At 30.3% G+C, this 27700-nt stretch overlaps 4 protein-coding genes and 1 long non-coding RNA gene across 9 annotated transcripts; 3 read left to right on the forward strand and 2 right to left on the reverse strand.

Moving 5' to 3' along the window:
* The first annotated feature begins 6612 nt into the window (after window positions 1–6612).
* Window positions 6613–7189, forward strand: LOC114183465 (calcium-binding protein KRP1-like). The gene has a single exon (XM_028070491.2). The coding sequence runs from the start codon at window positions 6730–6732 to the stop codon at window positions 7084–7086; it is 357 nt and encodes a 118-aa protein (XP_027926292.2). The 5' UTR covers window positions 6613–6729; the 3' UTR covers window positions 7087–7189.
* Window positions 7190–7466: 277 nt separating this feature from the next.
* On the forward strand, window positions 7467–12281 carry LOC114183459 (G-type lectin S-receptor-like serine/threonine-protein kinase At4g27290). Of its 3 annotated transcripts, none has more exons than XM_028070484.2 (8): window positions 7467–8582; window positions 8669–9844; window positions 9943–10095; window positions 10584–10738; window positions 10817–11027; window positions 11184–11421; window positions 11517–11667; window positions 11753–12281. In XM_028070484.2, exons 2-8 carry the CDS (start codon window positions 8827–8829, stop codon window positions 12059–12061), a joined length of 2235 nt encoding a protein of 744 aa, XP_027926285.1. In that variant the 5' UTR covers window positions 7467–8582; window positions 8669–8826; the 3' UTR covers window positions 12062–12281. The 3 variants fall into 3 exon arrangements, with proteins under 3 accessions (XP_027926285.1, XP_027926283.1, XP_027926284.1); XM_028070482.2 differs by having other exon boundaries at window positions 7467–8238; window positions 8375–9844; XM_028070483.2 differs by having other exon boundaries at window positions 7467–9844; window positions 9982–10095.
* Window positions 12282–15715: 3434 nt separating this feature from the next.
* LOC114183464 (unknown seed protein USP-like) lies at window positions 15716–16934 on the reverse strand. Its single transcript, XM_028070489.2, has 3 exons — window positions 16875–16934; window positions 16542–16665; window positions 15716–16467 (listed from the first exon to the last, which is right to left on the reverse strand). The coding sequence occupies exons 1-3, from the start codon at window positions 16917–16919 to the stop codon at window positions 15806–15808; spliced, it is 831 nt and encodes a 276-aa protein (XP_027926290.2). The 5' UTR covers window positions 16920–16934; the 3' UTR covers window positions 15716–15805.
* A 755-nt stretch (window positions 16935–17689) lies between these two features.
* Window positions 17690–24745, forward strand: LOC146886481 (uncharacterized). Of its 3 annotated transcripts, XR_014995044.1 has the most exons (5): window positions 17690–17981; window positions 18192–18271; window positions 22907–23048; window positions 24242–24385; window positions 24491–24745. It is a non-coding gene; the product is annotated as an uncharacterized LOC146886481 (long non-coding RNA). The 3 variants fall into 3 exon arrangements; XR_014995042.1 differs by having other exon boundaries at window positions 17691–17981; window positions 24242–24745; XR_014995043.1 differs by lacking the exon at window positions 22907–23048 and having other exon boundaries at window positions 17702–17981; window positions 24242–24745.
* Window positions 22483–27038, reverse strand: LOC114184695 (beta-galactosidase 7-like). Its single transcript, XM_028072010.2, has 16 exons — window positions 26830–27038; window positions 26654–26720; window positions 26453–26545; window positions 26177–26320; window positions 25992–26080; window positions 25639–25744; window positions 24939–25026; window positions 24714–24835; window positions 24468–24629; window positions 24172–24365; window positions 23983–24086; window positions 23776–23885; window positions 23454–23687; window positions 23155–23369; window positions 22783–23059; window positions 22483–22685 (listed from the first exon to the last, which is right to left on the reverse strand). Exons 1-16 carry the CDS (start codon window positions 27036–27038, stop codon window positions 22578–22580), a joined length of 2322 nt encoding a protein of 773 aa, XP_027927811.2. The 3' UTR covers window positions 22483–22577.
* Window positions 27039–27700: the final 662 nt, after the last annotated feature.

Here is a 27700-nt window from a genome sequence, read left to right on the forward strand (position 1 = left end):
GCAAACTATACCTGTATTGATAGGTCATTCGAGAGGGATTAATTGGGGAGATTCAATTGAAAATGAAACATAATGGTGTGTTTGGATGATGCAATTTAAGAAAGTAATTATTTTGAAGAATTTAAATTTCTTTGAAGTAAAACGAGTTGTTTGAACGAGAAAATTGGAAGGGAATTGAAATTGAAGAATTTTAAGAAGGTACTTCAAATAACTAAAATAATAGAATTTAAAATTCACTCAAAAAAGAAAGAAATTGAAATTTCATAAGTTGTGGAATTTCTCATTGTCAGGATAAAAAAAGTCGGGACCGACTCAACCAACCGTTGATCAGGATTGACTCGGCCGAATTCGGTCAGTGCGGACTTGGCCAAAATTTGGTTGGGACTGACTTATCCGAATTCGGCCAAATTTTGGTTGGAGTCGACTCGGTCAAGTTTGACCAAATATTTGGCTAGCACCAAATCGACCGAATTTGGACGGATCCAACTTGATCGAAATTTGGCCAGAGCCGAGTATGACCAAATTTTACTAGGTTCGATTTGACCTAATTCGGTCGGAGTTGACTCAGCCGAAATTCTGTTAACACTTTGGCAAAGTACCAAACTGTACAAATAGTAACCGGTAAGACCGGAATATCGTTTTCCAAGAAAATTGTGCAATACTAATTAATCGCACAATTAATAACTAATTTTAACTAAAGAATATTTTCATAATTTGAGTTTTGTACGAGAAAATAAATTTATGCATAAATGATAATAGGTGAAGTTTGGAAATTCAAAACACTTAGATAGTGAAAAAGACTAGAAATGAAATGGATTGATATTGTTGGGGTTAGAATTCACCAACTTCACTCTCATGCATTTAAAATACTCAAACTTTTCTCCATTAATATACATATTAACCCACAAGTTTACTCAAACCCTAATCATTTAGTTGAATGAGCCTAGATTTCCTTATCAGAAGTTGATCCCTAGAATCCTAAATAAGCAAACCTATTTTATGAATTAGGGTTTAAGACAACTAATGGGTTATTCCTATATACAAGTTCCATTAGGTATTTGTTCCAAGTCTAGGTTTCAAAAGATATTTTCCAATATCCAATGAACCAAGTATCATGCAATGAATGATAAATCAAATCAAACATTAAGCAAAGAAACAAATATATTAGCATTTAATGGAAGAAGCGTGTATATATTCAAAACATTCAAAGATGCAAGAGAGTTCAATGGCTATATCTACCCCCAACAAAATGGGTTTAGCTCTCCATTGTCATGGAGAACACAAGCTTACAAAATAGAATGTGGAAGAAGATGAAGATACAAGGAGGAAGAAGAGATTGTTCCCACAAATCCTAGTAGACCTTCAAGCTCTCCAAGAAGTGTATTTCATGCTCCAAATGTCCCAAGATAGTTGTCCCTTGAGAAATCAAGAAGAAATAGGATCAACTTGCCACATCAACAAAAGTGGCGCCCGATGCAAATTGTCTACTATCGGGCACGAGCATCCAAAGAAGAGAAAATATGCTTTTGTTTGTCTGGCACCCAACGCTCTCCAGGTGGTGCTCGACACACCCTTCAAAAATGAGGCTGGCGCCCGACCATGCTGTTTGGTCGCCCAATGATAGATCTTATGCAAAGTGGAGATGTTCTCTAACTTTGTGGTGCCTAGCAGCCTCTATGTGGCGCTCAACGCTCATGGTTACATTCGGCCAAGTTGATCCTGGAAAAAATTCAGCCGGATTCAACCAAGTTGTCCTCGACAAAAATTTGGCAAAATGCGACCGAAGTGGACGATGGATTTTTGAGTCTTCCTTTTATGCAGTAGTCAACTTTCACATTTCTACTCAATATAGGATTTAGAATCAATTAGATTCCTAATAATATTTTCATCAAGTGTTAGTCTCTTCAACATTGGTGTATTCTTGAGCATAAACATTTCTAACCACGTGTACCTCAATGATAACTCATTCTTGTACCACTGAACAACGAGACATGCTTGCCTAAAATCTCGATTAGGAAACTTTTTAATACAACAGACCATATTCTATTTGTCTTAGCCTATCACTAAAATGATCCATCAGTTATAATATAGCTGATGGATCTTCTTAGAGATATTCATGAAGAGAGTAAAAGATAATGACATGATTCAAACCCACACAAGGGTTCGTGGGCATTAGAAAGCTAATCAAATATAAATATTAATAAAAAAGCATAGATGAAAATTAATAAAGTTAAATCAGTTTTATCACAAATAATAACAATATAACATAAAAAAATATAAATAAATTAAGGACTATAAAAAGTTCAGGTTGAGACATGTAAAACACTGTCTTTAAAGAAAAAATACCCCATTACACAAGACAAAATAAAATTACATGTGATCAATTTTTAAATTGACTGAGTATAGTAAATGATCTTTGAACGTTATTAACAATAAATGTTTTAAAATAAAATGTAAATCAAAAGAGTAAAAATAGTTTTATATAAGGGATTGTTTTTGTTGTATATCTCCCTCGTGCAAAAAGATAGTATTTATAGGTAGAAGTAATAAAATAAAAGTAAATCGTAATAAAACTGATTAAATAAAATAATAATTTATGGTAAAGTTAAAATTGTTAACAATAAATAATATTTACTCAGGTTTATAACCGCATCAATAATAATAAGATAATTTATTTACTTTTTAAATTATATTAAATATTTTCGATAATCTTTACGTAATTTAAAAAATAATGAAATTTTTTTAAAGTAAATAAAAAATATTATTTTTTAAAATAAAATATTATATTTTAGTATAAAGAATATTGTCATTATAAATTTGAACTTTATACCTGACGGTTATAAATTTTCACCAAAAGACCACATAGAAACTTAATTATCATTATAAATTCAAAACTTATTTAGCTTTAAGCTATACACATTAAAATACAAAGACTTAATTGTCTTCGAGTACATTATAAACCCGATCTGAAACTTATTTTGCTCAAAATATTAATATAGAATAAGGTGATATGGGATCATATAATTTCTTTTTCTGTTAAAAAGTTGTCGTATTTTTTTTTAACAATTACAAAACTTAACTCGCTATATTACAATTAAATTCCAACTCGTTTATAATTTTCAAATAAACATTTTTATTGATTTAAGATTGAATAAAAGAAAAAGAAAAACAGTTACACTATGTTTGAGTGAAATATAGTGGAAAGAGAAGAGAGAGAGAGTCAACATTCATTTGTTTGGCAGAAGTAAAAATGCATTTACAACCCAACTGAAAAAGCTTCACCTTGTATTTTCATTTTTCCCATCCTACCCTTCTCATTTTTTCCATCGTGTCCCAACAAAAAGTGGTTTTATACACTATTATGTGACTGTATAACATGGCTATAATATAATTAATAACACGGTCAACAAAAGAAATATAACTCATGTTTTCTAGTGCTCGTATAATTGATTATTGATATTTTACTATTATTTATTCTTCGAATCTATTCAACAGTTTTTCTGTTCATGTTTGGGGTCGAAAGACCCTACATTATTAGGTATTCTTTTGACTAATGTGTTTGCCTTATTGCTCATATCATATGTTATTAGGTTTATATGGTATGAGGGAGTGCATAAAGATATATTTTGTAACATTTTCATCAACATCTCTCTTTCTTCTCTATCTTTGGTTCATTTCATGGTATCACATCGGATGATGTCCATTCTTCTCTTTTTCTGTCACATCTTCTCTATAATTTGTTAGTATAATCAAAGAGAACATATTACACACTACTCAGGTGTTCTCACTATTTTATGCTTCAAAATTATAAAATAGATCACATGGTGATGATTATAATTAAGAATAATTTAAATAATTATAAGTGAATATATTATTGTATGTTTTAGAAATTATAAAATTACTTTTATTTTTTTATGTGTAAACTAAATACAAATTAGGTTTAATTAGTTGGATGGTACCCACTTTCAATCAAATGTGTCAGTTTGGTACTCGCATTTAAAAATATGTCAATTTAGTCTCAACTTTTGAAAAGATGTCTTAATCAGATCTCTTTCGGACAAAAATTGCCGTTAACTTAATTCATGACTTTTACCACTAAATTTTAATATAAATATCAATACTTAATTTTGTAAGTTATTTTAAATATCAATACCGTTAACGGTGTTAATAATTTTTTGCTGAAAAGGACTTAATTGAGGCATCTTTTCAAAAATTAGAACTCAATTGACACACTTTTTAAAATCGAGTACCAAACTGACACATCTAAATAAAAGTGGGTACCATCTAACTAATTAAACGTACAAATAATAATTTATTTAGACCTATTAAACTCAATAAGGTCGACGAGTGTAACATCGAAAGGTAAATAAGTAAGGGGTATTTTAAAGTTATGTATTTCAACCAAACAAGGAAAGTCAAACAAAAAAAAAAGTTAAGGAGAAAGTTTGGTATTATAAATGTGAAGGAAGTATTAGAAGTGTGACTCAAGCATGGAAATCATAAATCTATCTAAATTGTTGATCTAGATCTAACGTTTTAATTTTTAAATTTAATTTTCTCTCCTTATTTAGTTTAAAGTTTGTTCACGTTAAGCCTATAAATTCTACATTTACATTTCATGTGGCACTTCATGTTAGACACATTGGTATGTCATTTATAAGATGGTTTTAGGTTATAAATAATAGTTTCTTTATCTTTGTAAATAACTTTTGAATATATGATAATTGAGAGATTCTCTTATTATCACTTCCAAAAGTTTTTAAAAGAAGAGTCATTTTCTTCCTTTAATTATTATCTTAGATAATAAGATCAAGGGGTTATTCAATTCAACACATATATTAAATGATGATTTAGTGATAAAGTTAGAAGGAAGAATAATAGAGGTTGTAAATTAAACTCTTTTATTAACAATTTTCAAATATAAAATTGGAATCATGAATTTATAAAGAATGGTGAGAAAGATTATAGATTCAAATCCAAAAAAAAGACATTTATGTTAAAGATGTAATTATTTGTAAAAAAAGAAAATTTGAAAAAAAACACACTATAAAATTGAAGAGGTAAATTAATTGGTGAAAATAGATTATGAGAAACTTAACATCTCAATAATTAGTTAATATAATAATGATCACAATGATAAACAATAAAAGATGTTTACTAATTTCACCGATTTAAACACCACATAAGACTCATAATTGTTATCCAATATAGTATGAAATACATTATACTTGGATAAATGATAATTTAAAATGAACTTAAATAAAATTAAAATATTTTATATATAATTGATCTTTATTTTTATTACTTTTATATATATATATATATATATATATATATATATATTCCTTTTACTTTTAATTTATACTGAATTAAAAAAAAATTATTATATTAAGTTTAAAGAGTTTCATGTAAACTGGAATATTTATTAGTTTTTCTTTTACAAATCTAACATAATACATTATCATTTTATGAAAAATAAATTAAAATATCAGAAAAATATAAAATATTTTTTGGATCACAGTGACGAAATACAAATACGTATATTTAAAATACTTCCATTAAAATCTTATAATTTATTAGATATTTAATTTAAGAAAACTAAATAATTAAAACATCGATCGTATGACATGACGTAGACCTTAAACTCATATTGACCTTTATAATGTAAAACGTCTTTCATTGACGCAGCCGCAGTCAACAGTCAAACGAGACCAGAACTTAAAGGAAAAATAAAAAGGTAAATATGCTAACAAGTGCCACTGCCAGGATATGGGTTAAAATTCTTAAAATCATATTTGTTAAACAATTAAAGTACATAAAATGGATTTTTTTTTTATGATTTTTAGTGTGTTTCTATTTAATTTTTAATTTCTTAGTTAGTTCCTATAAAAACTTAGAAAACTCTTTCTATTACTTAAGTTGATTCTTTCCCATAGACAGAAATATATAAAAAATGGCCATGCTAAAGTTAGTATAAAATAAATCAGCTAGCTCAATTTTATTTAATATTATTATCTAAAAATTAACTTTAAACTCGAATTTAAACATATATAGTATAAAATAATTTTACAATATGAAGAATATATTTTTATAAAATAAAAAAATTAAACTAACTAACAATTCTAAGAAAAATGAATTAGTAAAATCATTTGAATTTAAGTTTAAAACAGTTATAAAGTTTATAAAAACCTCCTAATTTTAATAAATCTAAACTTTTTATTTAATTTTAATTTAAAAAGTAAAATGCATTCAAATGAAAGATTTTCGGTTAATATTAATCAATTATAAAATACTAGAAAATCTCAAGTCTTTGGTAACATTTATATACAAGAAAAAAAAAATGAAAATGTGAGACTTACAATGAAATTATGAAAGTGCATTATTTTTCTTTAAAAATTAATAATAATAGAAATAGTATTTGATAGTGGACGGTTGTACCCTTGTGTTAACTTCCACGAAAGTCCACTCCAAAGTAAACCGTGTGTGAGGAGATTGTGTGTGTCTGACCGAGTTTTTTCCTCTCAGTTGCTTAGTTGTCTTCAATGAATCTATCTATGCCTTCTCTTTCTCGGAAGATCCCATTCCACATTCCTCTCTCTTACCTTCTTCATCTTTATATATTATCATGTTCCCTTCACCACCCTCACTATCTTATCAATTCATTCATTTCTCTCCTTCATCTTTGCACTTTCTTCTATCTTTTTACTCACCCAACTCCAATTCACCGCTATGGCAGCACAAAACTCCCAAATCCAGTTCCAAGATTTTTTGCCTGTGATGGCCAACAAGCTTGGTGGGGATGGCCTAATTGATGAACTGTGCAATGGGTTCAATCTTTTGAAGGATTCAGAAAAAGGGGTCATCACCTTTGACAGCCTCAAGAGAAATTCTGCCCTTCTTGGCCTTCAGGGCCTCAGTGATGAGGATCTTCGTTCAATGCTTGTGGAAGGTGACTTTGACGGTGATGGGGCGCTCAATCAGTTGGAGTTCTGTGTTTTGATGTTCAGACTCAGTCCTGAACTCATGGAAGGTTCAAAGTTGTGGTTGGAGCAGGTCCTTCAACAAGAACTCAAAGATTACTTCTAATTTTTTCCCCCTTTTTAATTCATTTGTCATTTTGGGCAATTTCCCATATACTTTTGTAAGGAAATGAAAAGAAAATGAAATGGCAGAAGTGCTTCATTTGATACTTGCTGTATATTTATCAGTTTTTCAGTTATTATGCACAAATGCTGGTTAACCTCTTTCATGCTTCTTTAAAAAAATTCAATCTTTTTTTGTATTCTGAAAAATTGATGATTGAATTAGGCCGTCTTATTCCTGCCCTGAACAAACTCTATTCTGAACGAGTTGTGAATTAGTCCAAATTGTCGGCTGCCTAAAATAGGGTTCAACTCAATTGGCTTGAAAAAGCTAATAAAGTCGAGAAGACTTGCTGAACCAAAGCACCAAGATGCAAGTCTTTTTCTTTTTCCACTCGTCATTACTCAATATTCAACTTTAGGTGAAATATCGTTTTCAGAACAATGTATGGTGCAGAGGAATCAAAAAGATAGTGTGTGAACTCTAGCTTATAGAATAGGACCTTGCTTGACCACAAGTTTGAGGGCATGGACTTGACAAGTTTTTGGAGCATTTTTCATTCTGGAAGTTGCACAGATGCGTTTCCCTGATAAGCCTTTGCGTTTCTTGAAGGAACTATTGCTTTATCCTTCAAGCATGAATGCAAGGAGACAATATCACGAATCTAGGAAAGAGGCAACCCCAGGATGTGCTCCAACATATTATATGACTATGTTCAATCTGTTTCTAGATTCTAGAACCTAAGTCATTAGTGGCCTGTTATTTTCAGTAGGAAAAAGTGTCAAATTATTTGTGTCATGGATATTGATTTTCACCGCGTTTGTTACACTACAAGGTTACCTACTTGCAAGGTTTTAAGGAACATCCACTACTGCTTTGCTAGATTTTTAGAAGCTTTTTTATGAAAAAGACTAATTCATTAGGTGATAATGGTATCAGTTCAACATATTTTAAGTTTTCGTTCCAACCACAACTTAATCAGTCTATAAGTAACTTTTCTCCTATTCAACTCTTCAAAAAGCTATCAATTATTATAACTCAAATACAGAAAGAGAGTTGAATACAAAGCGTTTGTTCCTATTTGTAATATCTAATATCAGTATAAAACAACCTTAGATATTTGCCATTGATAGGACACCTGGACCAACAAAAGAGGTAACCTTATATTCATGTCTATTAATACAAGTCAAACTTGTCCAAAGAAAAATTTGACACAACCTTCAGAATTTGTGTTTGTATTCACGTTTGTTTCGGTTTCAACATAAGTAATACTATATTTTTTTCATGCCAGAAATTGAAGAATTTAAAATCAGCCGTTACAGATTTCATGTTTCTTTTTTCACTCAACGCCAGCAGTTACAGAAATCCAACGTACCAAAACCGTGAGCTTCATGGTGTAACTCTCATCCTCCTCTTTGCTGTCCAGACACAGAAAAACTCTGGTTCAGTGAAAGCACAGAGCTTCGAGAGTGTCAAGCGATGAAAAAAGTTCTTCTTATGTTTGTTCTTACCAAGATTCTATTGTTCTTTTTCCGCACCTCCACTGCAAATGACTCTATATCCAAATTTCAATCACTTTCTGTAGGCAATAGCTTGATTTCTGAAGAGGGTACTTTTGAATTGGGTTTCTTCAGTCCAGGACGTGCTGCAGATCTTTACCTGGGCATATGGTACAAGTCAATACCAGTGAAGACTGTTGTGTGGGTTGCCAACAGAGCCAAGCCAGTAAAAGGCAATTCTAGCATGTTGCATATTAACAATGAGGGGAATCTTGTGCTTGTTAACCATAACGGGTTTGTGGCTTGGTCAGCAAACTCCAAAAAGAAGGTTCAGAATCCCATTGTTCAGCTCTTAAATTCTGGGAATTTGGTAGTGAGAGATGAAGGAGACCAAGATCCTGAAAACTACTTGTGGCAAAGCTTTGATTACCCTTCTGATACACTTTTACCAGGAATGAAGCTGGGTTGGGACCTAAGAACCGGCCTTGAGCGGCGTGTATCTGCTTGGAAGAATTGGGATGATCCATCACCGGGTGATTTCAGTTGGGGTATCTCTCTGGAAGGATTTCCTCAAGTGATGATGTGGAAGGGATCAAAGGTGTTTTACCGTGGTGGTCATTGGAATGGCCTCGGATTCAGTGGTGCCCCAGAATTGAAGGCAAATCCAGTTTTTAAATTCAAGTTTGTTTCCAACGAGAATGAGGTGTACTACACCTACAGCCTCAGGAATGAGTCTATGATTTCAAGGATTGTCATGAACCAATCTATTTCCACTCGCCAAAGGTACGTATGGATTGAAGATGCTAAAGCTTGGAGGCTTTATGCATCTGTACCTAGAGATAACTGTGATTCCTACAATATCTGTGGACAAAATGGGAATTGTGTGATTGGTGATTCTCCAGTGTGCCAGTGTTTAAGTGGATTTAAACCAAGATTGTCAAGGCACTGGGACATGATGGACTGGACTCAAGGATGTTTTCTATCTGAAGAATGGAATTGTGAGGAAAGGAGGAAACATGGGTTTGTTAAATTTAGTCAGCTGAAAGCTCCAGATACTTCAAATTCTTGGGTCAATGAGAGTATGAGTCTCATTGAGTGCAGGGATAAATGCTTGGAGAATTGTTCCTGTAAAGCTTATGCAAATACAGATGTTAGTGGAGGAGGTAATGGCTGTTTGATGTGGTTTGGTGATCTCAGAGATATGAGAGAGTTTTCTGCTGGTGGTTGGGATTTATATATTAGAACTAAAATTTCAGAATCAGGTCAGGTCTTGATTTAATCTCTCACAGTTTATAGTATATTTAATTTTATTGTATTTGCTCTGCTTTTGTCATAATTTTAGTAGTTTTCAATGATTCAGAATTTACTCTGCTCTCTCAATTCTATATAAATCATGAAGGTGAGAAAAAAAACCATAGGATGAAGGTGGTAGCAGTAATCCTCACAATAGCCGCAGTTCTTACAACCATTCTGGTTTTGTACCAATTTGGAAAGAGAATGAAAAAGTTCAGAGGTAGATTCCTTACTCTTTTATTTATTTCAAGGACTTACCAGTTATATACACAACAAGAATATCAATTTTTCTTTTATATTCTAGTTAATGCACTTAAAAGTTTATATGCTATTGTTATTATTATTTGGTGGCCCGGGTGTTAAAGCCATGCATGACATTTTCTTCACCTCCTTGATTATATTTACAACCAAATCACAATGGACAGGTTTGACTAGTCAAACTCTACTAAATATTTCAATGCATGAGCCTACCAGAGTTTAAACATCCCTCCACAAAGTTCCTTCATTTTTTTCTTCTCTTGGTAGTTGTATTTTTTAAGTTGATGCTAATAACAACACAGTGTAATTTGTGCTTGTCACACGCACAGAAAGAAACATATACTTTCAATTCTATCAATGGAGTAAAACCTCAAATTACTCTGCACTTTTTCTACAAAAAAAAATGGATAATTTGCCGGTTCTGATTTTAACAAAATATTATCTTTTCAGCATGTGAATCAAGTAATTCCTTGATGGTAGATAATAATAAAGATGAGGAAGAGCTTGAGCTTCCTTTCTTTGATCAAGCTGCAATCGCCAAAGCAACTAATGGCTTCTCAATTGACAATAAGCTTGGAGAAGGTGGATTTGGGACAGTATATATGGTAACTATGCAGCATACTTCCCTGATTCAACATAAATTCTTTGAGTTCATCTTAGTAACTATGTGTGTGACACTATAGGGTACCCTAGCAGATGGACAACAAATTGCTGTGAAAAGACTCTCACAAAGTTCTGGACAAGGGTTTAATGAATTTAAGAATGAAGTCATATTGATAGCCAAACTTCAGCATCGGAACCTAGTTAAACTTGTTGGTTGTTGCATTGAAGGAGAGGAGAAGATGCTTATCTATGAATACATGCCCAACAAAAGCCTTGACTCCTTTATATTTGGTTCTAATCTCTCGACATCTTTTTCAATTTAATTTTCATTTTCTTCTAGAATTTTTCCTCCTCCAGTTTCTCTTTCACAAAACTCTTCCCCGTTATTTTTTCAAACATTTCTTTAAGTTTCCAGAGAATGATTTAGCAATGTTATTAATCTGGCAGATCAGGCAAAGGCTAAAATTTTAGATTGGTCTAAACGCTTCGATATTATTTGTGGAGTTGCACGAGGACTTCTGTATCTTCACCAAGATTCTAGATTGAGAATTATACATAGAGACCTGAAAGCAAGTAATGTCCTACTTGATCATGAGTTCAACCCAAAAATATCTGATTTTGGCATGGCTAGAACTTTTGGAGGAGATCAGATTGAAGGAAATACAAAAAGGGTGGTTGGAACATAGTAAGTTAATATCTCAACACAATTTGTAATCTGCATTTACCACTACACAGTGTTGTTCTAAACTTCTGAACCATACTTTTAATGATTTTGTTCAGTGGTTACATGGCACCTGAATATGCCATTTATGGACTATTCTCAGTGAAATCTGACGTCTTCAGCTTCGGAGTACTAATGCTAGAGATTATAAGTGGAAAGAAGAACAGAGGTTTTTCCCATTCAAATAATAGTATTAACCTTATTGGACAAGTAAGTGTGAAACTAAAAAGGACCTGTTTCTTTTTTCATTACTAGTAACAAACATTGGTAATGACATGTCTGTTACACTGTTCAGGCATGGAAATTTTGGAAAGAAACCAGACCTTTGGACTTAATTGATTCATGCATGGAGAATTCATCTGTTGTATCAGGAGCATTGCGTTGTATCCATATCAGTCTTTTATGTATTCAACAGCATCCTGAGGATAGGCCAAGTATGTCCACTGTGGTAGTGATGCTGAGCAGTGAGAGTTCCCTACCTCAACCTAAGGAACCTGGTTTCCTTATGGAGAAGGAGAAAATTTTTCTTGGAGCAGAGTCCTCTACCAAGCACCTCTTTTCTTCTACCAATGATATAAGTCTTACCATGTTAGAGCCTCGGTAGTGCACTATTTGCCTCAGATAACTGATACATTCTAGACCTTTTTCATACTGCTTTAGCATACCTACTTTGATGCACATGGTAGAATGCAGATGCAAAATTTGTATGTCATTAGTGAATTTTGTCAGTGTTTTGGGTTTTGATATATTTGTGAATCCATTTAACCTTATGGATCGAATTCAGCTGATGCATTTTCATTGAACTAGATTTAGAAGATTCTTAACATGGTTTTCACCTTGTGTATCAGATTTGCTAATTGGTTTAAATCCTAATTCCTGAGACAATTAAAATTTTATTACTAACTTAAAACTTCTGTTTTTAGGTGAAACCAAAAAGAATATGCATAAAAAGTTGTAGTTATGAATATCAAGGGAAGATCATATTCATTTGTATTATCTATATAGAGAAAACAGAGAGCAACATGTTCAGCGAAAAGAATGATGTTGGCCAAGAAAATTGGAAACTGATTTTTTTGGTTTTACTTTAACCGTGTCACTGAAAACTAAAATGAGAAGAAACATGGTGAAGGAGATTTCGGACCTGTATATAGAGCAAGTAAATACATTTCTTATAAAAAAGGTAGAGGGAAAAGTCTTAGCACTCATTTTCTAATGATATTTTAAGTTTATTTACACAAATATGTTTCTTTCAGGCTATGTTACCAAATGGACAACATATTCCTGTCAAGAGGCTCTCACAAAGATCATGTCAGGGTTCAAATGAATCGAAAAGAAAGACGTTATATTTTGTGCCAAACTTCACTAAAACAAGGTTCTTAGGTTTTGCATTAATGGATGGAGATGAAAGATGGATCATATAAAGATTCTGTCTTCATCAATAAGCAACATTTAAAGATCTTAAAACAAATCATGTTTTATTGGATAACTAATGATTTGAATTAAAAATCTTTGGTAATCAAAGTAACTCTATTAAAGTTTTTTGTGCAATAAAATTATAATTAACTGTTCCTGTTTAGTCTTGTAGGACATTAAATTGCGTACTAATGACATTTATAAAACAACATATTTATTGCTTTGTCTCCAAGATTTTTCACTCCTTCCACAGTGTGTCGCTCTTGCTTATTCACAAAGGAACTTGACAGTGGTTGAATGTTTTTTCCCAGCTTTGAAATGGCACAACCGATTAATGTTCCCAAAGATTTGGCACAGAACTTGTGTTCTCCCTCTGTATATGTTCTCTTCTGATGCATAGCTCATCAAAAGTGTATTCTTCTTTATCAATGTTTTAACTTTCTTTAACCATGCTACTAAACTAACAAGTTGTTTATTAAAAAGACACTTGCTGAATTGTAGATTCATGGTTTTGCCAGGATGAAGATCATGTTCGGGTGATCATGAATTTCAACATCTGTATCATAATAATAGAAAATTTTCATTTATTTATCTTCAAGATTCCACTTCGCAAAACAACACTAACGTTCTACATTGTTGAGAATTCATCATTATGCAACCAACCTGAAGGGACAGGTTTTAGAAGCTCTTGAAGTGCGAATGGGAGTGTTTGGCCAAACAGCTTGCCAATAATCTTCCTCTGAGGTCATGATTGGGCATGGCTTTCTGCTCCAAGACCAAGCTGCTACGACATGCATGCATTCTCTTATAACTGTTATGTCTTAATTAACAATATCTTGTTATAGTCTTTTATTCGAAGGTTGAATCAATAAGTATAATGTTGTTGATTATCAAGTTAACATGCAAAAAAAAAAAAGAAATTCTCTTTTTTTGGGCATTCAGGATTCCATGTATGCAGAATTTATTGGAGCTATTTATACTATAGAGCATGCTTGGAATGCTAGGTTAACTAAACTTTGGATGGAGTGTGATTCAGTATGGTTTGCCAAGCATTTTCATTCCCGTGGATGATTCCTTGTATACTAAGAAGGAAGGTGACAAAAGTGTTTGAAGTTTTATAGTGACATAAAGTTTGAAGTTTCATATATTTTTAAGGAAGAGAATTGCTCTGCTAATGAATTGACTAATTTAGACTTGGATAATAGGGAAAATTTTAAATGGAACACTGTTATGCCTTTTGTTATCATTAGTGGTACTTAATGGTATTCCAAATCCAACCTAAACAGTCTATAATTAACTTTTCTCCTATACCAACTCATAAGAAAGATATCAGTTATTATAACTCATACAAAAAGTTGAATCCGAAACACTATTCATTGAATCAGGATAAAACAAACTTAGACATTTGCCATTGATCGGACATGCGGACCAATAAAAGCAGTAACCTTATATTCATCTCTATCTACGATACCGGTCTAACTTGTCTAAAGAAAAATTTGGTACAATCTTCAGAAATTGTGTTGGTATTCACCTTTTTTTGGTTTGAACATAAATAATAGGGTTAAATATGTTTTTTGGTCCTTTAACTTTTAGTAAATTTTGAAATTAATCCATTTTAAAACTTTGGACCAATTTAGTCTTTCATTTCTCGAAATACGTGGATTTAGTATTTTAATCAAATTTTTTTAAGTTTATTCGATGTTTTGTACATATTTCAGGATTGTATTTAATGGTTAAAGCAACTAATGGCTTCTCAATTAACAATAAGCTTGGAGAAGGTGGATTTGGGGCCGTATATATGGTAATTATTCAGCATACTTCCCTGATTCAACATAAATTCTTTGAGTTCATCTTAGTAACTATGTGTGTGACACTATAGGGTACCCTAGCAGATGGACAACAAATTGCTGTGAAAAGACTCTCACAAAGTTTTGCAAAAGGGTTTAATGAATTTAAGAACGAAGTCATATTGATAGCCAAACTTCAGCATCGGAACCTAGTTAAGCTTGTTGGTTGTTGCATTGAAGGAGAGGAGAAGATGCTTATCTATGAAGGATAGTTATATTGATACCATTTTTCAATTTAATTTTCATTTTCTCCTAGAATTTTTCCTCCTCCGGTTTCTCTTTCACAAAACTCTTTCCTGTTATTTTTTCAAATATTTCTTTAAGTTTCCAGAGAATGAGTTAGCAATGTTATTAATCTGGCAGATCAGGCAAAGGCTAAACTTTTAGATTGGTCTAAACGCTTCGATATTATTTGTGGAGTTGCGCGAGGACTTCTGAATCTTCATCAAGTTTTCTATTAGGCTCAAAAGATTGTTAACATGGTTTTCGCCCTGTGTATTAGATATGCTAATTCATTTAAATCCTATTTCCCAAGACAATTAAACATATCCAAGATTTGATGAATTTGACAGATTTTTAGTCAGGGTAGATTTCTAAACCTTTCACATTACAAGTGAAGTTACTACAAAGATTCTATCTTCATCAATATACAACATAGAGAATTACACATAAAGATCATAAAACAGATAACGTTTTATCGGATAATTAATGAATTGAATTAAAAGACTTTAGCTTCATCAATATTTAACGGTGGAATTGAATTAAAAGTAGAATACATGGTTCGCAGGAAGTACTTTATCGGTTGTATGAAATTTATTAAATATTACACATTGATTAAATGGAAAATTAAATATTTTCTTCCAATGGTTATGTGCCCTCCAATATGCATATTCTTAACCAAAACTTATAGGACATTAAATTGCATAGTACTCAAAGCAACTCAATTAAAGTTCTTTGTGCAATGAAGTTATAATTATCTAAATGGCATACTAATGAAATTCATAGAACAACATATTTATTGCATCCAACCATCAGGAAGTACAAACATACACACAAAAAACAAACTCATGGTGCGGATCGAAAATGGACTAAAGAACAACTTCTGTCTGATATGCAGTGTCCACAGCTAAATTGGGTACCCATAAAATTTCTTTGGTGCCAAGGAAATGGCAAACAGGGTTAGTTCCAGGATCAACTCCCATAATTTGACGAAGCATTTCATGATTCATGCCTGAAGTATCTGAGTGGCAAATAGCAAGTGCCTGAGTTTTGGTTCCATCACCAGCCACCAGTGAAACCATGAAAGCTCTTGTTCCACACACTTCATGACAGTAAAACACCACCGTTTGGAAATTGAGCCCATGACACATCACTGCTTTGTCCCCAAGATTCTGCACTCCTTCCACAGTGTATTGCTCTTGCTTATTCGCGAAGGAACTTGACAGTACTTGAATGTTTTTTCCCAGCTTTGAAACCGCAAAACCGATCAATGTTCCCAAGGATTTTGCACAAAACTTGTGTTCTCCATCTATAGGTTCTCTCTTTGTGCATAGCTCATCAAAAGTATATCTTTCTTTATCAGTGTCTCTAACTTTCCTTAACCATGCGAGTAAGGTCGCAGGTTGTTTATAGAGACCCTTGCTGAACTGTACATTCATGGTTTTGCCAGGGTGAAGGTCATGCTCATAGAAAAAGGTTTTCGGGTACTCTGTATCATCAATTTGAGTGGGTTGATCATGGATTTCAACACCTGTGTCATAATAATCCAAAAATGTAATCTTTTTCTCTTGTACCTTGTTGAGAATTCGTGAATATGCAACCAACCTGAAGCGATAGGATTTAGAAGGTGTTGAAGTGCAGTGGGAATGGGAGTGTTTGGCCAAACAGCTTTCCAGTAATCTTCATCTGAAACCCTTGATTGAGCATGGCTTTCTCCTCCGAGAGCAAGCTGCCACAACATGCATGCATTCTCTTATAATTAATTAATTCTCACGTCTTAATGAACAATATCACTGCATATATAGTCTTTCCTTTGTTGAATCAATAAGTATAAAGTCGTTGATTATCATGTTTAAGCTAACATGAACGCAAAACTAGTAAGAATTGATAAGAACGTCAACATTTTCAAATGAAAAACTATTCCTAATTAACACTTACAGCAAAGAGAACAGAAATGGAGATCACTAAGCAACGAAATCCCATTTTTGCGAGGGAGAGTGAATATTTGTGATCCAAATTCTTGCACATTATGACATATATAATGACTAAATGATAATGAATGACCATAGTAAAATTTCATATTTTGTATGTGCAATTATTAAACAACATCTACATTAATAATTATAATAACCATAATTCTAACAAATTATATATTGAACCTGAGTTAATAAAATGGTAATAAATTTAAATAATTCTAAAACACTACCAATTAAATATAATATCATAACTTCATATATAACATCAAAACTGAGAAAACATCGTTTTATTTGTTCTTAAACTTATACAAGTTCAGATCAAATATCAATTATAATATAAAAATTGAATTTAAATTTCAATAAAAATTATTAATGTCACCTAACAATAACAAGTTTGCCTGTAAGATAAAAGAATAAAATAACAAATTAATATAAACTAGTTTTCTTTTAACCTTATGTTAACTTTGTATTACCTTTAATATTTATTTATTTTATATTGAATAATAAATTTAGGAAAAGTTATAATAAGTAACTCTTTATATTGACAAAGAAGCCAACGAAGCTACAAACAGTGAAGAGGAACTAAGGAAGCTACACGCAGTGGCTGATTCATGATCAGTGATGAAGATGTGTCGTTGCCATGCTTCAACAGATGGCCACCCATCTTTGTAAAAGAGGACATATATAACTGTCGGCATAATTATATATATATATATAATAAAAAATATATAATTTTAGTTGGGGTTTTTTACTTGGGGTATAAGAACTTTCAATAAAAAGTGGAATACATGGGGTTTTAAAAATCTTCGGTAAGTACTAGGTGTTTTTAAAACAACTCCGTTAAATATATAGGATTTTTGAAGAAACAAAGTTTAAATCCTAATTCAATGTTTAATAGACAAACTTTTTTCTTTCTTTTTTTTGTGTGACTACCATGTTAATTTAGAAAAAATTGAAACAGAATCATACACTTGCCTCCACCGTTCTTCTCCACCATTCTCTTTTCCACCGTTCGTCTCCACCATTTTCTTTTCCTCCGTTCTTCTTGTTTGAATGTTTGAAGTTTAAGGTAACAAAGATCGATCTCCCTCCTTCTAATATCATCTCCCTATTTCGTCTCCCAACATTTTATCAATCTCCTTATTTCGATTTCGATTTCATCTCCATATTTCGTCAATTTCTTCAATTTCGATTTCGATTTCGTTTTTGTTTCGATTCTGTTTTCCTTCGTCACTAATTGTGATTTTGTTTCCCTAACTCACTGCTTATTTTTTCATAGTGTCATAGCCACTGCAGTGTGATGCAACATCCACGACAGTCATGACAATCATCGTAATTGTGATTGCTACTTCTATTCAGGTGCTTCATAACAAATTTTGCTCTTTGGTTGGATACTTTCTGCTCTTTTTCTTCCCATGTTTCTTCTTAATTCTCACTATTTGCACAACCAATTATATAGGATAATTATATTGAGGAAGAAATAAGCAAGATAAAAGTTACACGTAACATTCGAAAATTGAAAATTTGTGAGTGTGAGGAAAATTATTTTTGTCTCTTGAAAATGAAGCCAATGCTTAGTACTTAGCTTGTTCTTGAGTTAGTACTTTATTTTCTCATATGTTGTATTGCAATCTATACATGAGATGTAAATTTTTTTGGACATACAATAATTTTTACAGTGTTAAGCAATAAATAGAAAATTTCATAGAATAAAGTTCTTTTCGTACTCAAAGAATTAATTTAACAAATAAATTATCAGGAAATTACAACTTTAGCATTATAGTAATGTCATAACAATATAAGCACTAACTTTTTTGTATTAATAGGGGTTTTCGAGGAATTAATGGGGTTTTTTGGGATCACATACATTAACGAGAGTTTTCAAAACCCCAGGCAGTAAAAGGGGTTTTTGGAACCCCTGGCATTAACGCGAGTTTTTGAAACCCTAGACATTAACGAGGTTTTTCGGAACCCCATGCATTAATGGAGTTTTTCGGAACCCCATGCATTAACGAGGGTTTTCAAAATCCTGTTAATACTCAGAGTTTTCGAAACTCCCGGTAAGTTGCACTACTTCCAAGGGTTGCTAAAAAACCTGTTAATCCATTAGTCATGCATGTTCTTCCGGGGAAATTTCAAACCCCTAGTAAAATCATTAATGGGGTTAAAGCTCCTAAAAACACCAAATATAACCCCGTTAAAAACAATTATTTTTATAGTGATATATATATATATATATATATATATAGTGATATATATATATATATATATATATATATATATATATATATATATATATATATATATATATATATATATATATATATATATATATATATATATATATATATATCAGAATAATACTTTTTCAAAAATTTAAATAGATATTTTAGAATTTTATTTTTTAAATTAGACCTATTAAAATATTAGTTTTTCAAATGGACCTGTTTTAATTTTTTGATTTTTGATTTTCAAAAATAGGAAGAAAAAAAAATTGCAATAAATTAAAATTTATAAATTAGTTTAAAATAATTAATTAAAAATATTGAATTAAATTTTGATTACTTTGAAAAAAAAGAATAAATAAAAAAAATTATGTATACTATTTTATTATAATTTAAAATTAAATTTATTATTATAATATTTTAAAAAATAGTAATATTCTAATAAAAATTTTACTATCAATAATAATAATATTTTAAAATTTAAAGTTATACTTTATTTATGATTATCTTTTGTCTATAAATAATTATTATGACTGGTGCGTGTGTGTTTTCAGATAGTTAAAAATAATAAAATTATTATTATTGTTATTACTTTAATTATAAAATTATATAATACATTTTTATAACTTTATTATAAGTAGTTTTACTTATGTTATAGGTAATTTTTAATTAAAATAAAATCAAAAACACTCAAATAAATAAAGTAAAATAATTAAATTTAAAATAAGTTAGTTAAAATGTAAAATTGATAAAATAATTATTTTAATTTAAAAAAGAAATTATTTAAGAGAGAATTTTATTTGAAAAATAGAATTAAAAAAGAAATGTAGATATAAAAAGAGGAATGCTTAATTTTAATTTTTTTTTCTTTCACTTTTAAAATAGAAATATCTTTCACGTCGGTAATTATCAAATAAAAATAGTTAAATTTTAAAAAATAATTATTTAAAAAATAAAATTGATAAGATAAATAAAATGGTTAAATTTTAAACAAATAATTATTTATAAAACAAAATTAGTAAATAGTTATTTTAATTTAAAAAATATTTAAAAGATAAATTTGGAAAAAAATATATATATAAAAAAAATCTCTTAGTAAAAATAAAAGAATGGTTAGTTAGGATACAGGTAAATCATCAAACTATAAACAATACAACTGAAGAGAAAATTTGTCTTTTGACTTATATATAAAGTAAACATAAACTACCTATTTAATTATATGAATATTTGTAATACAAAATTTGAAGTTATGATACATTAATTAAAATTAACTACTAATTATATAGAATTAACACGAAGTAATTTAATTACTTTATTAATATTATACTAATTTTATAGGAATTAATATGAAGTAATTTAATTATTGTATTAATATTAAGTATTTTAATATATTTTAAAAAGACAAAAACTTTTAGAATATCAAATAATAGCAGATTCTAAAATGGGAGAGGAGGCTGCAGGCAGGAATAAACACACAACATCCATCAATGAACGTAAATAAAATATTATTTATAAAAATAATATAATCTAACATATAATCTTTATTTTCTTTCCAAATTCTTTTATACGTAATTTTATATCTTATGTATTTTTATAATATTTTTAAATAAAAATATAAATCATAAATCAACTAAAAAAATATACAAAATCCATATTATTATTTAAATTTATCAAAATCCAAACTATCACTAAAATAATTATATAAAATTATCACATATCTTTAACACCAACAATCTCATTAAAAAACAACCACAACTTATAAATGCTAAAATCATTTTCTTGCTAGTAAAGCTTTTGTGGTGCAACCACACTTAAATACATTGTTCACCTAGCTTAGGGTGTAATATAATCCTTGGCCTTTGTGGCAGCTTTTTCCTTTCATTAATACTTCATCTCTCATGTTTAAGTGGTTATGGGAAGACCGTAGGCTCACAATCAAATTTTTATTTCTTCCTTAAGCTTTAATTGAACTACTTTTTTTTCTTTAGTTTTACAAATTTTTGTATTATCTTGCAACGCAAATTGCTCTTTATTCCGCAAACCTTTAATAAATATGTATAAACATTCAAATTAAAGTTATTGAAATCTAGTTTCTAAAAAAAAATAAGTTCATCTAGATATATGTGAAAAAAGTAATAAATATATGTGAAAAAAGTAATAAATAAAACAGTAAACAACTTCTACATAATGCCAAAAATTATGTTCTAGTAATTAAAGTTAATTGAGTTTGGAATCTAAGAAAAGATTTTTAGAAAAATTTATAAGCAGAAATAGTAAGAAAAGGTCAAGATTCAAAATGCAGTTTTAACTACCTTTCATTCTATGACATTGCTTGCAACTTTCATTCTATGATTTTGCTTGTAAATTGAGTTTTGATTGTGTGATTAATGCTATAAAATGTGGATTTTGTGAAGTTGGTTTGGAATACATGAATTTGAGTATGTGAACATGAGGTTTTTCCTTTGTACCTAAAGACTTAAAGATGACTTTTTTTATGTGTAAAGCACTTCGTGGATAGGGATTCTCTTCTCCTATGTGAAGGAGTGGAAGATTTGCTAAGTATTAATATATATATATATATATATATATATATTATTAAATAATTAAAAAGAATTAATGTACCAAAAATATATTTACAAATTGTTATAAATTTTAATGATACTTACTCTAATAAATAAAAACGACTTTTTTTTTTCTCAAAGAAGTAAATAATTTCATGAAAAAACAGAATGACTTCTAATTTTAATATATATATATATATATATATATATATATATATATATATATATATATATATATATATATATATATATATATATATATATATATATATATATATATATATACTTTCCTTTGTTTTCTAATTGGGAATAAAAAATTATTTATGAATATATTGATATTTAAGACAAATCGATTATTTTTTATCTTTTTTAAAAATCTTAAGTCATCGATCATAATATTTCCTATGACTTCAAAATCTGATACTAAACTTAGAACATTTGACGTAACATATTTCATAAAAACACTTTAAAGCATAAATTTGGGTCACCGTAACTTCCTCTATCCCTATCTCTACCAGTGTAGGAACAGGGTTGTATATGGCCTCAACATTTTAAAAAACCGAAGTCAAACAAAAAACTTAATAAAATGGAACAATTAATTAAGTCAATTAGTAAAATTAATTATTTTTTAATTAACAACGTTTTAGAGAATGTATAATTTCCCTTAACCATTATAATAAATGATTCATGTAAAATAACAATTTGAAATCAACAATCATCATAATAAAACAAGCACAACATTTATATAAAAGTGAATTTTATTAATATTAAGCAAATTCTGAGAGTTTCAAATTTAAACATAAACACGGAAATAAACTAAATTGTGCCTAAACTAACTCACTCTAATCTATTTAACTACTAATGTTCAAAACAAAAACCTTAACAAATGGCCTCCACAGCGAGCCTCTTCCCTATATCTCCACAACTTGTTGGTCCAAAAGTTTTTTCTGAAACATCAATGATGCACGATTCCTTGCCCACACATGCCTATAAAATTGAAGTACGAATCAAGTTAACAACCCATATCATTCTGTGCACACCATAACAAAAAAGAAACAAATTAAAATGAATGAGAAAAGCTTACATTTTTTACAATGGACAAAGCATCATTTTTGCTTTCACAAGTGCCATGTTTAAATGCTCCACATTCACCTTCTGGATTGCCAAAACTTGAAAACTTTATGTCTGAAATGGGACGTCCATGGCAGGACAATTCCAAAATATTGTTCTCTTCAGTGTTTCCACAAGCAGACCCAACAACAACTGTTTGGAAATTCACCAGTGATGGATTGCCTCCAATTTCCTCAAACAAAACCAATGTGTTTACATCGTCTTCAATAAAGGAGCGAGGTACATGATACCTAGTTTAATCCAAATCAATTGTAAGTTTAACTCCTTCACTAAACTAATAACTAACATTTGTCTAAAAAAAAACTTGTATATGCACATAACCTACCATCTTTGTGTGGGATTGCCACAATTGGTAACACATTTTTTGTCATCATATGGGCCACGGTAGTCACAAGCTTTATCACTGCAACCTTCCTCACTTGCATCATAACTAGGCCATATGCGACCAATATTATGGCCATTAACCCAAGCAAACCCTTTCCCCATTCCTTGTAAATCCACAACAACAGGCTCTGATCCAAGAGGGGCTTTGAAAGTGGTCTTAACAAACATAAAATATTATCACTTTATTAGTTTAATCAAAGAGGCTATTCCAATTTTATACACAATAGAAAAATAACTTACCTTGTACCAAGTCAGCATTCTGTTTGTGGTTAGATACTCAGATTCCCATTTGGAAGCAGAAGCATAAGGAGAGTCTTCACTGAAGAATTTGTTATCCAAACCATGCAACCCAACCTTGTAAGACCATTTCTTTGAGGATAGATCTTTAACCACCGTTTCATCGTCTTTTCTACTGATTACACTAATGGACCCAACAAGACCACTGCTCCATTTATCATAGTTTGGTCCATAGTTCTGTTCCATACATTAAATCATTGTCAATTCAAATCTTAAGCATGACTTAATCATATTGTATATTGTTATTAACAACACTAATTAATACCTGTAGTCCAACAGTGACACTAAGCAGACTGATAATATTCTTTCCTTGCTTCAACTTAATCTTAGGCTCAAATTCATCAGTGCGGATACCGTATGTAGCCCAGTGGGAGCCTAAAACCATCAACCAGATAGAAACCATGTTATTCAATTAAATTATGACAAAAACTATGATTAACAAAAATTAATAGCATATTCGAGATGATATTACCAATATGTTCTCCATTAACAAATGCGTGAATTACGTGGCCACTACCATTAATCCTAAGAGACATATTATCTGACAGAATTGGATCACTTTCATCGAGATCAAGTCTAGCATTGAAAGGAAAAATTGTTAGCAACTTTTGAATAAAGAAACAAAATAAGAGATAAAATTAAGAGTGTATGGCATGATTACCTTGTCATGTACCAAAGATAATCACTGGTGTCAGAAGCAACTGTTTTTTGATCAATAAGTCCATTTGCAGAGAAATTTCCTTTTCCACTGAGAGCATCATCAACATTCTCAGCTCTCCACACCCAATTCAAAGTCGTTGGTTCATCTTCTGCTATGTTTTTAACCTTTACCATGATGGAGGTTTGAACATTCACCTACTCATGACAAAATACATGTACAACTTTAGTACACAATTATTTTTTGGCTACATTTATCATTTATCATAAAGAACAAAACAAAATAGAAGGTTATGATACCTTGGCTGTGTTATACTCTTCAGTTTGACAATCAGGAAGGAGACTAACAGACCAAGCAGGAACATTATATTTCTTTCCTCTAAATGTTACTGTGGCATCAGTGGTGGTGTTGGTGTTGGTCAAGAAGCAGCTTGATGAATCATTTGCGACATACACAGTGGCCTACAAGGTAAATTTTTGTAACATAATAAGTACTTAAAAAAAATATCATAAGGGTATTTGTGTTGTACTTTTGTATTAATTTACCTTAACAGACTGGTCTAAATCAACTTCAGATATGTTTCTGTAATTAGTTAGACTATTCTCCATTGATTTTAGAACCCTATGAAGTTCTTTGAGGTGACCCCATTTTGGTTGGGCTATGTTTCCTGCACATTACATGGGAGAAACATTTACTTTATAGAACTTTGATGTTTAGTGAAAGAGAAAGACAAATGATAATTGAAGATGAAAATAAATAAATGCAATTACCAAATTCATCAAGAGGAGCATCGTAATCATATGAAGTAGTAATGTATGGACCTCCAGCTGTTCTTCCAAAGTTAGTCCCACCATGATACTAGAGAGAAAAAAAAAAGTTATTTGCATATGACGAATGTTATTATGATGTAATATTGTTATTTCTAACCATTGTAGTTTCATTATTTCAACATAAAATAAATTATTCATGTATTTATATGTAACATCATGTGAAATATTTTAAAATACACACCAAAGTTTTTAATATATAGCTTATTCTAAATCTCTTTTTACTTTGTCGTTTAAATTACTAATAAAATTATATTTCAAGAGAGTAATTATCTTTCTAATCAAGAAAATAATTTTCACAAGAATTCAAACGATATTGATAAGTAGTATGTTTACCAATATATTAGTAAATAAAGGAATGTACTTGAATTAAAAAAAGACACAATGAAATAAATGTTCCTACATATAATTATAATTAATTTACCCTACATTATCAATGATTTTTATAGGAAATGAGATTATCAAATGCGCGTAACTTTTTTTATATCAATTAAAAGTCAACTAAAATTCACATTACAAAATAATCAAGTAAAACTGTACATTTTCTTAACAACAAAAGTACTTTTCTTAAGGTATAAAAATTGAATACAGCCAAATATAAATAATATTAATAGTTATGATTGAATACTGAAAATACACTTACCATATAGTAATTTTGGAATGTGCCTCCAGTTTGAAAAAACCTAGCCACGGAATAAGCAACATCTTCCGCAGTTCTGTGTGGATCTTTGCCACCCCAATTCTTGAACCTGAGAATTACAAAACCAATTTAACAACAATTTACTAACTTTTCTGGGCAATTAATATAATTACTAATATTGAATTTATTTTCCGAAACACAATAAATTATTTTGGAAAATTATTTTTGGAAAGCAAAAATTTTCTCTTTCTATGAAAAAAAAAACATTTTCCGAAAACATTTTGATGGGGTGCAGAAAGTAATTGTAAAATTGCTGAAGAGAAAAATATTGAGCTAGTAAATATGTTTAAACCTACCAGCCAACCCAATTTTCAGTCCACATCTTAGGGCTATTAGGGTTATTGGGCTTGAAGTCGTGACAATACCAACCATTGCAAGTATTGATCTAACATTCAATTATAAGAAGAAAAAAAAAATATTAGCTTCAAACTTTTTCAAGAAAAAATGAAAATAAAAATAAAAACCATATAAAAAAAAATACCATTGGTTGAGGAGCATCAGATTGTTGACACATGATCCATGGAACATCAATGTTGAAGGACTCAGCCATTTTTGCACACCAATTTATATAAGCTTTTCCAGCATCCCCATAACTCGACATCACATTCCCATATTCATTCTCAATCTTTGTTTATGTATCATTCAAAATCAAACAAGTAAATATATAGTTTCAAGATATCAACCCTTAATACAATTACTTTTTATATTTATATAATATAATATGATAAAAATAGAGAATATATCATGAATAGGGTACCTGAGAAATAATTATGGGACCTCCTTGAGAGGCAAACAGTTTCTCTTTTCTGACCATGTCCACAATGAGAGTAGTGAAATTTTGCATCTCATTCTATCAATTCAAAATTAATTAACAAAATTAAGATATACACATGATAAATTGTAACAAAATTCCAAAAACATAATATATTTAAAAAAAAAAAAAAAAAAAACATAATACCATGTACACTTGATTTGATGTCCGAATCTGAACACCAGGTAGATTGTAAACCCACACAGGAATCCCTCTGAATAAAAATTTAATAATAAGTTAAAAGTGTTCTTATGGAGCTAAAGTAGAAGGGTGAATTGATGATATTATACACAATAATGATGAAGTTAAACCAAATTAATTACCCATAATTCCATTCGGCACAAACATAGGGACCAATACGAAGAACAGCATAAAGACCTTCGTCTTGAATGGTTTTCAGAAACCTAATGAGATCGTTTCTGCCACTGAAATCATATTCACGACGAGAAGGTTCATGTGCATTCCAAAACACATATGTTTCAATAGTATCTAATCCTCCTTCTTTTGCCTTCTTTATCAAATCAGGCCACATCTAAAATACACGAAAAAATTGTTAACAAAGGAAAAAGAACATCATCATATGAACAATAACAACATTGTACAAACAAACATATAAAGAATAGTGTTGAAGTGTTGAACAACCCCTGGGGTGCTTCTAGGATAGTGAATTGATCCAGATATCAAGACCCTCCTTTTTCCGTCAATTTTTATGGCTCTTCCATCGTGACTCACTTCAACACCATTGATACAGTAAAACAAGAAACTCAGAAAACAAGTCAACACAAGAACTTTCAGAGGAGCCATGGCAGTGTGTGTAGAATTTGAATTGAATTTGAATTTCAGATTGGGTACCTCTCTTTATATAACATAATTCTTACGGTGAAATTTCAATGTTTACTTCTCTTTTTAGTTAAGCTTCTTTATCTTATTAGTGGTTACGTAATCGTAACTATAATCTCTCTGTTCAAATATCATTATATCAGTTTTGAGTTAGAAAAAGAAAAAGATCGATCATGATCTTTTAGGTATTATCTTCACTTGTTTTAAAGTTAGTTAATGAAATAATAATAATTCCAAATTGGTGACTTTGGATGTTAATTAACAAAATTTTTTTCTTGATAAAGCGATGATTTTAAACTTAAAAAGCTAAGAAGTACAAAAACTTATCAGAATCAAAATTAAAACACATTTTCT

Source organism: Vigna unguiculata, chromosome 5 (assembly GCF_037176805.1).
Source record: "Vigna unguiculata cultivar grain cowpea cultivar isolate G323 ecotype 2 chromosome 5, ASM3717680v1, whole genome shotgun sequence".
Classification (NCBI taxonomy): domain Eukaryota; kingdom Viridiplantae; phylum Streptophyta; class Magnoliopsida; order Fabales; family Fabaceae; genus Vigna; species Vigna unguiculata.

Bases quoted from the DNA above. Each gene is read 5' to 3' on its own strand.
- LOC114183465 (XM_028070491.2), top strand. From the start codon at position 6,730: ATGGCAGCACAAAACTCCCAAATCCAGTTCCAAGATTTTTTGCCTGTG.
- LOC114183459 (XM_028070482.2), top strand. From the start codon at position 8,563: ATGAAAAAAGTTCTTCTTATGTTTGTTCTTACCAAGATTCTATTGTTC. The intron at 11,028-11,183 runs GTTCTAATCTCT...TTAATCTGGCAG, and splicing joins CCTTGACTCCTTTATATTTG to ATCAGGCAAAGGCTAAAATT. The intron at 11,422-11,516 runs GTAAGTTAATAT...GATTTTGTTCAG, and splicing joins AAAAGGGTGGTTGGAACATA to TGGTTACATGGCACCTGAAT.
- LOC114183464 (XM_028070489.2), bottom strand. From the start codon at position 16,919: ATGGGATTTCGTTGCTTAGTGATCTCCATTTCTGTTCTCTTTGCT. The intron at 16,666-16,874 runs GTAAGTGTTAAT...ATGTTGTGGCAG, and splicing joins CCATTTCTGTTCTCTTTGCT to CTTGCTCTCGGAGGAGAAAG. The intron at 16,468-16,541 runs GTTGGTTGCATA...ATTATGACACAG, and splicing joins TCTAAATCCTATCGCTTCAG to GTGTTGAAATCCATGATCAA.
- LOC114184695 (XM_028072010.2), bottom strand. From the start codon at position 27,038: ATGTGGCCTGATTTGATAAAGAAGGCAAAAGAAGGAGGATTAGATACT. The intron at 26,721-26,829 runs GTAATTAATTTG...ATTTTTATTCAG, and splicing joins TGTGCCGAATGGAATTATGG to AGGGATTCCTGTGTGGGTTT. The intron at 23,886-23,982 runs GTAATATCATCT...TGATGGTTTTAG, and splicing joins TGTTAATGGAGAACATATTG to GCTCCCACTGGGCTACATAC.